At 41.7% G+C, this 13,120-nt stretch overlaps 1 protein-coding gene across 3 annotated transcripts in view; it reads right to left on the bottom strand.

Annotated features, from left to right (window-relative positions):
- The window catches only part of ddx42 (DEAD (Asp-Glu-Ala-Asp) box helicase 42), an 82,567-nt gene that overhangs the window by 38,330 nt on the left and 31,117 nt on the right, over positions 1-13,120 (bottom strand). For all 3 annotated transcript variants that reach the window (XM_072561904.1, XM_072561905.1, XM_072561906.1), the window contains 4 exons: positions 10,977-11,081; positions 9,418-9,537; positions 7,638-7,814; positions 814-942 (listed from right to left, as the gene is read on the bottom strand). In XM_072561904.1, coding sequence (XP_072418005.1) covers positions 814-942; positions 7,638-7,814; positions 9,418-9,537; positions 10,977-11,081 — 531 coding nt within the window. The remainder of the gene's footprint in view (positions 1-813; positions 943-7,637; positions 7,815-9,417; positions 9,538-10,976; positions 11,082-13,120) is intronic.

Here is a 13,120-nt window from a genome sequence, read left to right as displayed (position 1 = left end):
ATTATCCCTAGTCTCTAGCTAATGTCTATTCCTTAATCATTATCACAAAAAGTGATTGCTGTTCATAGGAGCTTATGTGCAAACTGACTCCCTTGTTCTCTATACTATAATGATTATAGTTCAATAATTAAATATCAAGTCACTTCTGCAATGTCCTATGCTTGCAAAAAGTGCCAGTACAAGCTAGGATTTATTATTCTTCTTCGTGAATTGTAAAAAATGTATAATTTTAAAATCTAGATTTTAAGGCCAACTTTACAGAGTTATTTTCACAAATATATGGTCTAGTCAACTGCTCTTCAATGTTAACATTTTGTTTCTGTTTTAATTCATTCACAGTGGGGGGCAGTAGCCAGGCCAGCATTTATTGCCCACAGTAACGTGGCGGACTCTTCACTGCCTGTGGGTTACTGTAGGTCTGGAGTCACATGGAGGCCACACTGGGTGAGGACAGATTTCCATCTCTAAAGGACATTAGTGACCCAGATGGGCTTTTATAACTGCCAAAAGTGAATTTAGAAAAAAGTTTTTAATTCCAAATTTTTGTTGAATTCAAGTATCACCCACTTGGCACGGTGGGATCCAACCCATGTCCCCAGAACATTACCTGGGATTCTAGACTACTAGCCAGTGACACCTTCACTACGTCACTGCCTGCCAAAAGCTATTGACATTCCAATTTACAAGCACTGTACTGTACAGCTTTACTAATTTTGACAGTAGCAGCAATTCTGTTATTTAGCCCTTTGATCCACTGCACTAGAAAACATTTGGTTACCAAATCTCTTCAGGTTTTCCACCTGTTATACTAACCGGTGTGCAAACGACAATCTCTGCGCCTTCTTGAAGAGCCTTTGCTTGTTCCCACATGCTGCCTCCACCATACACAGCCACTGACCTCAGGTTGTAGGCTTTTCCAAACTTCCGACATTCAGAATGGATCTGTATATTACATGAAGTGAATTAATTTAGTTTCATCATACAGGGAGACTTGTAATCACATCATGCAAAGTGTATTTTAATGCAAGACCTTAAACTGGGGGTAGCTGTGACTGTAGTTGCTAAGTTTATATTATGAAGCACTAAAGTATGAAGTCTGACCTTCTGTTGACAAGTACATGACAAGCGTAACAAACCAAAGTGGAAGACTTTAAAGTCTGGACTAATCCAAAGTCAGTACAATAAACAATGAAAGCAATAGTGAATTAAGGCACTATTTAAAATCAGTATCAATGTATTTTTTTAAACAACAATTATGATGCAGAGCAGTGCAAATTATCATTCCCACCAAGGCTTTGGTGGTTCAATCTGTCAATGTGTAGCTGTAAAAACTCCCTTTTTATTTTGCTCCATTTGTGATTGTGGGCTGAAATGAGGGAAAAATGTTTTAAAAACCAAGGGCAGTTGAAGGTATTGAAAGTAAAATATCTGACACACATTGTAAACATTGTTTACACAGGTGCTAGTCCAAGCAGTAGTAGAAGGTGCAGATGAGCTGCAGTCAATGATGTGTATGGATAGAGATACTACAGACAATAAGTAGCTGATTAATTACAGCTCAGGAGTCCATAGACTAATGCTAAAGGTCCTCTGCCTGCCAACAACTGTAAAACTGGTTATTAGTACTTGAACAGAAAGTAGCTTTGAACAAGAAAGTGAAAAGTCATCTGATCTCGACTGGTTCAGGAACTCTCTCTATTCTCTGTAGTAAAAGAAGTTAACCTGTTTATTTTTCCTTATGCATTTGCTGTAAAGCTGCTGTGCCTCCTGCAAACAGTGACAATCTCTGGAGAAGGATATCCAAGAAGCAGTCTTCTGATCATCTTAAGAACCATTTCAACAGATGCTGTGGACAGGAACTACTGAAGTGCTTTCCTAGTGAGTTTTTTGAAGTAGTAACAAAGACGATTGATGAGGGCAGAGTAGTAGATGTGATCTATATGGACTTCAGTAAGGCATTCGACAAGGCTCCCCATGGGAGACGGGTCAGCAAGGTTAGATCTCACGAAATACAGGGAGAACTAGCCATTTGGATACAGAACTGGCTCAAAGCTGGTGGTAGAGGGTTGTTTATCAGACTGGAGGCCTGTGACCAGTTGAGTGCCATGAGGATCAGTGCTGGGTCCTCTCCTTTTTTTTCATTTACATAAACGATTTGGATGCAGGCATAAGAGGTACAGTTAATAAGTTTGCAGATGACACCAAAATTGGAGTGGACAGCGAAGAAGGTTACCTCAGATTACAACAAGATCGTGATCAGATGGGCCAATGGGCTGAGAAGTGGCAGATGGAGTTTAATTCAGCTAAATGTGAGGTGCTACATTTTGGGAAAGCAAATCTTAGCAAGACTTATACACTTAATGGTAAGGTCCTAGGGAGTGTTGCTGAAGAGAGACACCTTGGAGTGCAGGTTCATAGCTGGTTCAGTGCAGTTTCAAAGTGGAGTTGCAGGTCGATAGAATAGTGAAGGCGGCGTTTGGTATGCTTTCCTTTATTGGTCTGAGTATTGAGTACAGGAGTTGAGACGTCATGTTGCGGCTGTACAGGACATTGGTTAGGCCACTGTTGGAATATTGCGTGCAATTCTGGTCTCCTTCCTATTGGAAAGATGTTGTGAAACTTGAAAAGCGTTCAGAAAAGATTTGCAAGGATTTACAAGGAGGATTTGATATACAGGGAGAGGCTGAACAGGCTGGGGCTGTTTTCCCTGGAGTGTCGGAGGCTGAGGGATGACCTTACAGAGGTTTACAAAATTATGAGGGGCATGGATAGAGTGAATAGATAAAGTCTTTTCTTTGGGGTGGGGGGAGTCCAGAACTAGAGGGCATAGGTTTAGAGTGAGAGGGGAAACATATAAAAGGGACCTAAGGGGCATCTTTTTCACGCAGAGGGTGGTACGAGTATGGAATGAGCTGCCAGAGGAAGTGGTGGAGGCTGGTACAACTGCAACATTTAAAAGGCATTTGGATGGGTATATGAATAGGAAGGGTTTGGAGGGATATGGGACGGGTGCTGGCAGGTGGGACTAGATTGGGTTGGGATGTGTGATCGGCATGGACGGGTTGGACGGAAGGGTCTGTTTCCATGTTGTACATCTCTATCACTCTATGACTAGTACTTCGCTCTGGCCAGAATGTCCGGGGATGAACTTAGAACAGTACAACCCTCTATACTGCGCCGACCTTTTATCCTACTTGAACTAACCTGCAGACCCTTCATTTTACTGTCAGCCATGTGCATATCCAAGATTCGCTTAAATGTCCCCAATATATCTGACTCTACTATCACTGCATTCCACGCACCCACCACTCTCTGAGTAAAGAATCTAACTCTGACATCTCCCCTATATTTTCCACCAATCATCTTAAAATTATGCCTCCTCATGATAGACATTTCCACCCTGGGAAAACAAGTCTCTAGCTATCCTCTTTATCTCTGCCTCTCATCTTGTACACCTCTATCAAGTCACCCCTCATCCTTCTTCCCTCCAATGAGAAAAGCCCGAGCTCCCTCAACCTTTCTTCATAAGACATGCCCTCGAGTCCAGGCAGCATCCTGGTGAATCTCCTATGCACCCTCTCTAAAGTTTTCACATTCTTCCTATAATGAGGTAACCAGAACTGAACAAAATATTCCAAGTGTGGTCTAACCAAGACTTTATAGTGCTGGAGCGTAACCTCGCACCTCTGAAACTCAATCCCCCTACTAATGAAAGCCAACGCACCATAAGCTTTCTTAACACTCTATCAACTTGGGTGGCAACTTTAAAGGATCTATGAATGTGGACCCAGGATCCCTCTGTTCCTCCACACTGCCAAGAATCCTGCCTTTAACCCTGTAATCTGTATTCAAATTCAGTCTTCCAAAATGAATCACTTCACACTTTTCCAGGTTGAACTCCATCTCTCATTTCATGTCATTGGAAAATTTACTGACCCACACTTCTACTTCCTCATCCAAGTCATTTATAAAATTCACAAAGAGCAGAGCTCCCAAAACAGATCCCTCCAGAACACCACTGGTCATCGAGCTCCAGGCTGAAATCTTTCCATCTACTACCATCTACTATGGGCTGGCCAATTCTGTACCTAGACAGACAAATTTCCCTGTATCCCATGACTCCTTACTTTCTGAATGAGCCTACCATGGGGAACCTTATCAAATGCATTGCTAAAATTCATATACACCACATCCATTGCTCAACCTTCAATGTGTTTTGTCACATCCTCAAAGAATTCAATAAGACTTGTGAGGCCTGTCCGTCACAGAAATATGCTGACTATCTCTAATCAAACTATTTTCCAAATAATCATAAATCCTGTCTCAGAATCCTCTCCAATAATTTGCCCACCACCGATGTTAGACTGACTGGTCTGTAATTTCCAGGATTATCCCTATTCCCTTTCTTGAAGGAGGGAATAACATTTGCCACCCTCCAATCATCTAGTACCACCCCAGTGGACAGGGAGAACGCAAAGATCATCAACAAAGGCGCGGCAATCTCTTCTCTCACTTCCTGTAGTAACCTTGGGTATATCCCGCCTGAGCAATGGGATTTATCTGTCCTCATGCTTTTCAAATTTTCTGCACATCCTCCTTAACATTAAGCATATTTGCCTGTTTCATTAAGGGCCTCTTCTACCTCCTCCAACTCCAGGCACAAGTTCCCTCCACTATCCCTGACTGGCACTCCCCTCACTCTGGCCATCCTCTTGTTCCTCACACAAGTGTAGGATGCCTTGAGATTTTCCTTAATCCTACCTGCCAAGGCTTTTTCATGCCCCTTTCCACCTCTCCTAAGTCCATTCTTCAGTTCCTTAGGGCTATCTTGTATCCCTCCCGAGCCTTGTCTGATCCTTGCCTCCTCAACCTTAAGTAAGCTTCCTTCTTCCTCTTGACTAGTTCCACATCTCTTTTCAAGGGTTTCTTGACACTACTATCCCTTCCTTGCTTTAGTGGGACAAACCTATCCAGCACTCGCAGCAAGTGCTTCCGAAACAACCTCCACATTTCTGCTTTGCTTTTCCCTGAGAATATCTGCTCCCAATTTATGCTCCACAGTTCCTGCCTAATAGCATTGTAATTCCCCCTCTCCCAATTAAATACTTGCCTATACTGTCTGCTCCTATCCCCCTCTATGACGAAAGTAAAGGTCAGGGAGCTGTGATCACTGTCACCAAAATGCTCTCCCACTGAGAAATCTGACACCTGACCTGGTTTGTTGCCGAGTACCAAATTCGGCCTACCTACATACTGAGTCAGGATTCCTTCCTGGACACAGCTGACGAAATGTGCTCCATCTAAACTATTTGCACAAAGGTGTTTCCAATCAATATTAGGGAAGTTGATGTCACCCATGACTACAGCCCTGTTACTTCTGCACCTTTCCAAAATCTGCCTTGGGGGAGTCTACAGAAAACTCCCAATAAAGTGACTGCTTCCTTACTGTTTCTGACTTCCACCCATACTGACTCAGGAGACAAATCATCTTTGACAACCTTCCTTTTTGCAGCTGTGATACTATCCCTGATTAGCAATGTCATTCCCCCACCTATTTTACCTCCCCCATTATTCATTTTGAAATACCTAAACCGTGGAACATCCAACAACCATTCCTGTTCCTGTGATATCCAAGTATTCCTAATAGTCTAAGTGCATTACCCTTATTTGTGACACTTCTTGTGCCAATATAGACACGCTTCTACCCATCACACTGATGGGTTTACCTATCAATTGTCTATGCTTCCTGACAGACTCTCTGCATGCTGTAGCTGCCTGTTCACCAGCTACCACATCCTCTGATGCTCCAGTTCCGGTTCCCATTCCCTTGCCAAACTAGTTTAAACACTTCTGAAGAGCTCAAGCAAACCTCCCGCCCAGGATGTTGGTACCCCTCCAGTTCAGGTCCAGGGGATTTATACGCCTTAATATGTTTTAAGGCTGCAAACACCTCTTATCTGCTACGTATACAGTCCAAAACATCCCCACTTGTTTCCTTTATTTCCTTAGCATCATTAGAGATCATTAGGGATCATCCTCAGTAAACATGGAGGAGAATTATTCATTAAAAATCTCCCCAATCTCCTGTGGCTCAACAAATAGATGGCCATGCTGATCTTTAAGGGGAACCCTTTTACTCTTAAAATAGCCATAGAACCTCTTGGTATTATCCTTAACCTTACCTGCCAATCCATTTTATATCCGCTTTTTGCTTCCTGATTTCTCACCTAAGTGTGCTGCTACACTTTTCATAGTCATCTAGGGATTTACTTGAACCTGGCAGCTTAAACTTGCACGCTTTCTTCCCATTCCTGACCAGAGCCTCAATATCTCTCGTCAGCCAGAGATCCTCAACCTGCCAGCTTTTCCCTTCATCCTAACAGGGACATACTGCTAGATCCTGCCCAATGGCCCCAAAATTGGCCCTGCTCCAGTTTAGCACATAACCTGTGGACTTATCCTACCTTTATTCATAACTAGGTTAAAACGAAGAGAGTTATGGTCACTGGACCCAAATTGCTCTCTGACTAACACTTCAGTCACTTGCCCAATTTTGTTTCCTAAGAGGAGGTCCAGTGTTGCACCCTCCCAACTAGGGCCCACTACATATTGATTTATGAAACCTCCTTGCACACATTTGCCAAATTCCATTCCATCTAGGCCTTTTATGTGCTGGGCAGCCCAGTCAATACAGGGGAAATTAAAACCTCCTACCAATACTCGTCTATTATTCCTACAGATGAAGTAAACAGGCTGGATTTTATTGTGGACTTTGTGATCCTAATGCTGGGGCCAAATGCGGTCTCAAGCTCGTACTTGCTGTAAGTGGTCCATTAACACAAGCTACCCAAAGATGCTCTTCTAACTGGTTGCCCCAGAGTTCCATGTTCTATTATAGCCCTCTATATTGGTTCATTGCATATTTAATAAAAGAAACCATAGCCACAGCTGATAGACCATCAATGTGCGACCATGGCCAATCAGCTCAGCCGATCCACACTGGTCTGCAATGCAACGTACACTCCTTGCCCTGTACGCTGCCAGCATTCTAGCAATGGGCTCCAGCTACATCAGTCATGTGCAAAGTGCTCTCAGTTGGCATCTGAACTGATCTAATTAGTTATCTGCCATTTGTGCCAAGACAGCAGCCACTTTTCCAAGAAACCTCTGTTCTGAAGTAAGGCCAGAGGCAGGAACATGCAGGAATTCATCACGCCAGCTGGTAGTTAGAAACTGCTGTCGTGCCTGCTTCCATTTCTTTGGTAAAATCCAATTTAATGTTTCAGGCTTGACCATTCATCATAATAATTAACTTGATGTCTTCTTTCGCAGATTCTGACTGACCTGTTGTTTAGGTTTGCAACACTTTCAACTTTGGCTTTAATGGAGAGTGATCCTTACCTGATTTCAGGTATTTCTGTTGCAGATTTGTACAGGAGAGTTTTTTTTTAAATTAATACCTCAGCCTTGACATTCAAGGACAAACTTTTACAGAGTAAAGAACAATTATTTCATAACTCAAAAATCTTTGAACTTTGAGAAGCCACTGCATGCAAAGCCCTGTTTCTAATTGATACTACATTAGCTACCTGCACTGCAGGGACAGAACCCAACTAGATTAGCATTGTTGATGGTACCTGTTGACAAAGTTCTCTGGTTGGACAAACAATCACACCAATAGGCCCATCCCCAAGCTCCAGCTCCCTCTGGTCCATGATGTGAATCAACATTGGCCAGATAAATGCTGCGGTTTTACCACTCCCAGTTTTGGCAATTCCGATCATGTCTCTGCCACTCAGCGCAATGGGGACGCCCTGTGTTCAAACATACATATATAGTTAGCACTGTGCAGTTCACCTTTTTCTAAGAATCCAGTAAACTAAGATTGTAAGAAATTGAAGGCTTTTGTTATCAATTTTGGTTCGTATGGATGAGGATATGTGCCAGTCAATCAAACACTCTATTTCAGACATCTAGTGTTAGTATCAAGCATTATCTAGCCTGGAGAACATAGTGAAAAACACAGCAAAGTTTCCTCTACTGTGCACCAATCTTATCACACAGCTCAATTAAAAAAAACAGCCGTTGCTCCATCATTTCCAATGACACTGCTCAATTTGTTCCAAGTAACATTACAGTAGAGACATTTTTAACCCTGAGCTCAGACCAACAAGGACAACACTGACAGATGCCCTTAATATTTCTGGCATTTTCGGTTTGTATTTCAGATTTCCAGAATTCATATCATTTTGCTTTGTCCTCAAGGTAATCAATTTGAACAAGAATAAATTACATGACTTTAACTTGGAGCAAAACAATTTTTCATAATGTAATACTGAAATGACTTGATTGCTAATGAAAATCCATTGGAAGGGGGCAAAAGAGAACCAGATGCAATGCAAAGAATCTATGGGACAACGTAGGAGGACTTAGCTTCAAGCTTAAAACAAAAGAAGAGCTTCTATTTTAGGCAGGTGGATTTTAAGGAAATAGAATCAACGTCAACACAGTACTGGATGAAGGCAAGTAGAGTGAAAAATGGAAGTGATATGGATGTTACTTACGAATTATGAAACTTTAAAAGTCTAATTTTATAGTAGAAATGGGCATGATAAAGGGAAAAAATGTTTACTTAAACCAAAAGCTAAAGTAAAAGAAATCAGATAAGAATCAGTCAAAACATTTGAAATTAATTGATATAATACATGTTGACTGTCATTTATTGGTAAAGAGCAATGTTTCATCTAGCTTGGGCTGCTGACTCATTAGTAACATTGGCGTCATCTAAGCGCCATAAGTTCCCCTTGATAGGCAATAGCATCACCCCATCACTATCAAGTGGTGGATCCGAGGGATGTCATTAATCAGAAATTGAGCTGGACTAGCTATATAAATACCATGGCTACAAAAGCAGGTAGGAGGCTTGGAATTCTGCAGCAAATAACTCCTTAAAGACTGGATGTAGGTTTGCTCGCTGAGCTGGAAGTTCATTTCCAGACATTTCGTCACCCAACAAAGTGGGCCTCCAGGCGAAGCACTGTTGATAATTCCTGCTATTTTTTATGTTTGGGTTCAACCCAAACATCTGGAAATGAACCTTCCAGCTCAGTGAGCAAACCTACATCCAGAACCTCAACCTGAGCTACAAATCTTCTCAAAACTCCCTAAAGACTGTCCACAAGGGACAAGTCAGGAGAGAGTTGGGATATTTTCCAATTGCCTGGATGAGCGTAGCTCATGTTGGATGAAGATTTTTGGGCTCCCTTTTATGCGGACTGCCATTCTATTTTCCCACTCTTTCTTTTCCCGTCTTAATTTCAGCTTCACTTCCCTTCTCAATTGATCATAGGTAGTCATTAATATAGAAATGTGATTGAGAACCTCAGGTATACAAAAAATGGATGACAAAGTTCTTACCTGACACTGTATTGGCGTTGGTTGTGTATATTCTGACTTTCGGATTTGATGCATTAATTGCTCATCAAAGCCAAAGTGAGCAAAACTACTGCAAGGTTTTGGGGGGTCAGCTCCAGAGACCTGGGAAGGAAAACATTCAATTTTGTTCAATACTGTCCAAAATACCTTATGGCAAACAAATTCCGGTCATCAACTTCAGGACAGACTTGTTTTTGATAGCTGACTTTTCTCTCTTTAATTACTGTAATCTCTTTAAAAACAGTACCTGAAATGTTGAAACAGTGATTGCAGCAAATCAACAATTCAAACATTGCAGACATGTAACTATGCAAAATTACAGAATTATCTAGAGAACCATAACAATACAAAGCTTAAAAAGACTGCACTGTGCATATGCGTGGAGTAATCACACTCACTTTACCTAAATACACTGCAGCTGACTTAAAGTACTTCACATCAACATACATTTAGTAGTAATATAGCACAGCTAATAAGGAGTGGACAGTAAGTGGTTCACATGAAATTGGGCAGTGTTGTTGGAACAGCAAAGTCAAACAACACACATTGAGTTGATTCCCTGTCTGATTGAAACATGGTGTAAAATTCAATGATGGCAACCTTCCTTTCAGTGCAGACGAACACAATGCGATCACTCATTACACGAAGCTAGTGTTATGACATGGGTAAACCCTCCTGCTTAATTTAAAACCAGCAGCAAAGAAAAGATTTATCCCGCGCAGTAATCTGTAAAAATCCAAGTGGCCAAGAACTATTTAAAGTAAAAATTAACAACTTTATTTCTTAAAGTATAACAGAAAATAATTAACTAACCACTACTTACAATTTCTTCCTCTAACCTTTTTTTTTAACCTTCCCTTCTATAAACCGATAAAATGCCCAATTAAGATTTACAAAACAACACTTATCTCAAAACCATGCAGCTTTTGTGCCTCTATTCGGATCTTCCTATGTCGCCTTTTCTTCTTAGGAATTTCTGCGTTACAGGTTGCTGTTCGAGAAAGTACTTTTAAGAGAGCTATTTTTCAAGCAGTCTGATTACAGGATAGGCTTGACAGTTCTCTTCTCAACTGTTCAATTTTCCACAGTCTTATAGCCCGAAAGCATTGGATTAGGTCAATGGCTTTTAAGAATGTCAATATACTCAATTCAAACTTGATTAGAGTTTGGTATGTTTGGGGGTATAGTTTAAACTGACTGGCCTAATTCAAACCTGCTTTTTGTCTCCAGGCAACGAGCTAATTGAGTTGTTCAACCCAAGTATCACATTGCCTTATTGAGAATAACTGGTGCTGTCTCCAGTAGTTCTGCTGCTTTTAACTCTCTTAAAATATACCCACATCTTCATAATAGCTAATCAGAGAAAACATTCAGCAGATTGATCAGCATCGATCAAATTGCTACCTGAATTCAAAGATTAGGTGCTCACTTCCTTAGGCAGATTCAACTGATATTTTGAACAACACAAAACAAACGTTTCATTTATCAACTGTTGTCAACATCATACTGCAAAGTATAAAGACATAAAATTCTAAACTTACTCTCAAATTCAGTTTCTGCCGGAGTTCAGCTAATGGTATGAGTGAAAGTTTCGCCAAGTCTTCATGTTCAATGTAGAAATTCTTCTCAAATGGCTGGTACTCGATCTAAAAGGATATAGAAGTGACTAGCACCACCTGGCTCATTCCAACATGATATTAAAAGTCACAACAACTAAAATCTGACATTTATCTTTTGTAAAAAAAACATTCTCGCATTTCCTCAACGCGATGCAGTTTTCTATCGGTGACCAACAATTCACTAAACATTCACTAATTTGGGGTTAGTTCACCCAGGGGACTGTGTGGCTAGTTTTTGATACAAAGTGATGCAACAGCACGGGTTCAATTTGCATACCAGTTTAAGTGACACGAATGGGCGGCACGGTGGCACAGTGGTTAGCACTGCGGCCTCACAGCGCCAGAGACCCGGGTTCAATTCCCGCCTCAGGCGACTGACTGTGTGGAGTTTGCACGTTCTCCCCGTGTCTGCGTGGGTTTCCTCCGGGTGCTCCGGTTTCCTCCCACACTCCAAAGATGTGCAGGTCAGGTGAATTGGCCATGCTAAATTGCCCGTAGTGTTAGGTAAGGGGTAGATGTAGATGTAGGGGTAAGGGTGGGTTACGCTTCGGCGGGGCGGTGTGGACTTGTTGGGCCGAAGGGCCTGTTTCCACACTGTAAGTAATCTAATCTAATCTAATCTAATCTAATCTAGAATGCTGTCTTCTCAAGCTCGCTCCTGCTTGAGGAATGGTGACCTTCAGGTTAAACTTGCCAACAGTTTATCTCTAATGAGAAAGCAGCTTCTTCGGTGACTATGTCCACTTGCACGTTTTCACTAAATTAAGATTAGATTACCTACAGTGCGGAAACTGGCCCAACTAGTCCACACCGACCCTCCAAAGAATAACCCATCCAGACCCGTTTCCCTCTGACTAATGCGCCTAACACTATGGGCAATTTAGCATGGCCAACCCACCTAACCTGCACATCTTTGGGCTGTGGGAGGAAACTGGAGCACCTGGAGGAAACCACGCAGACACAGGGAGAATGTGCAAACTCCACACAGACAGACAGTCGCCCGAGGCTGGAATCGAACCCGGGTCCCTGGTGCTGTGAGGCTGCAGTGCTAACCACTGAGCCACTGTGCTGCCCCCAGCTCTCTCAATTAATTTTAGCCTTACAAATGGTCCAAAGCCATTTCAGAAGACTTGTTTTTAAACTGAGCTTCACACATTTACCTTTGTCAAGAAGATGGGTCAGCCAATCAACAAATGCATTGAAATTAACTGTTAAGAAAGTAAGCAGCGTAACAGAGGGAATGTTAACTGGACTAATAATCTACAGCCCTTGGCTAATGTTCTGGGAACATTGGTTTGATTCCCACCATAACAGATGAAATTTGAATTCAATAACAAAAAAATCCAAAATAAAATGCTTGCCTAATGAAGTGAGTTAGTGTGTTCAGGAGGAACTGCATCAAACTTTCCTCACCAGTCAAGTCAACTGCTTACAGCTGATGCCCCATGTCAAACAGCATCATATAGAAAAGAATTCTAATAGAATTTGGAAGCATATCGGGACAAAGAAACACAGTTGGCGCTTCAAGTCCAATATGACTCTTCCAATCCAGTATGATTCGAAACATTACCTCTGCCTTTCTGTCCAAAGATATGGCAAAACCTGCTGAGTTTTCCAGCATTTGTTTCAAATTTCCAGCATCGCAGTACTTTGCGTTTATTTGCCAGATACTAAGCAGCTTGGAAACTTTTCATACAGCCTTACAACACAGAATGAGACCATTTAGCCCATTCTGTCATCTATCTAATCTTGCCTCATTTTCTGACACTTTGCTCACAGCAGCGTATGTTATGGCACTTCAAGTTATCATTTAAATACATATATGTTGCAATCATCTCTACCTCTGCCAGTTTTCTCCAGACATGCACCAATCTAGTTAGAAAAATATTCCCCCTTAAATCCCCTCTAGACCTCCTGTCCATCATCATAAAAAAATGAACCCTAGTGACTGATTTGTCAAAGGGGAAAAGTTTCCTATCTACCCCATCGTCTCCCCTCAATTTTATACCCCTCTCTCAGCCTTCTCTGATCTAAGGAAAACAACCCCAGTCTATTTAATCTCTATT

The sequence above is a fragment of the Chiloscyllium punctatum genome, chromosome 42 (assembly GCF_047496795.1).
Source record: "Chiloscyllium punctatum isolate Juve2018m chromosome 42, sChiPun1.3, whole genome shotgun sequence".
Taxonomy (NCBI): Eukaryota; Metazoa; Chordata; class Chondrichthyes; order Orectolobiformes; family Hemiscylliidae; genus Chiloscyllium; species Chiloscyllium punctatum.
The sequence above is the reverse complement of the archived record's forward strand: the minus strand, read 5'-3'. Positions and strand labels throughout refer to the sequence as shown.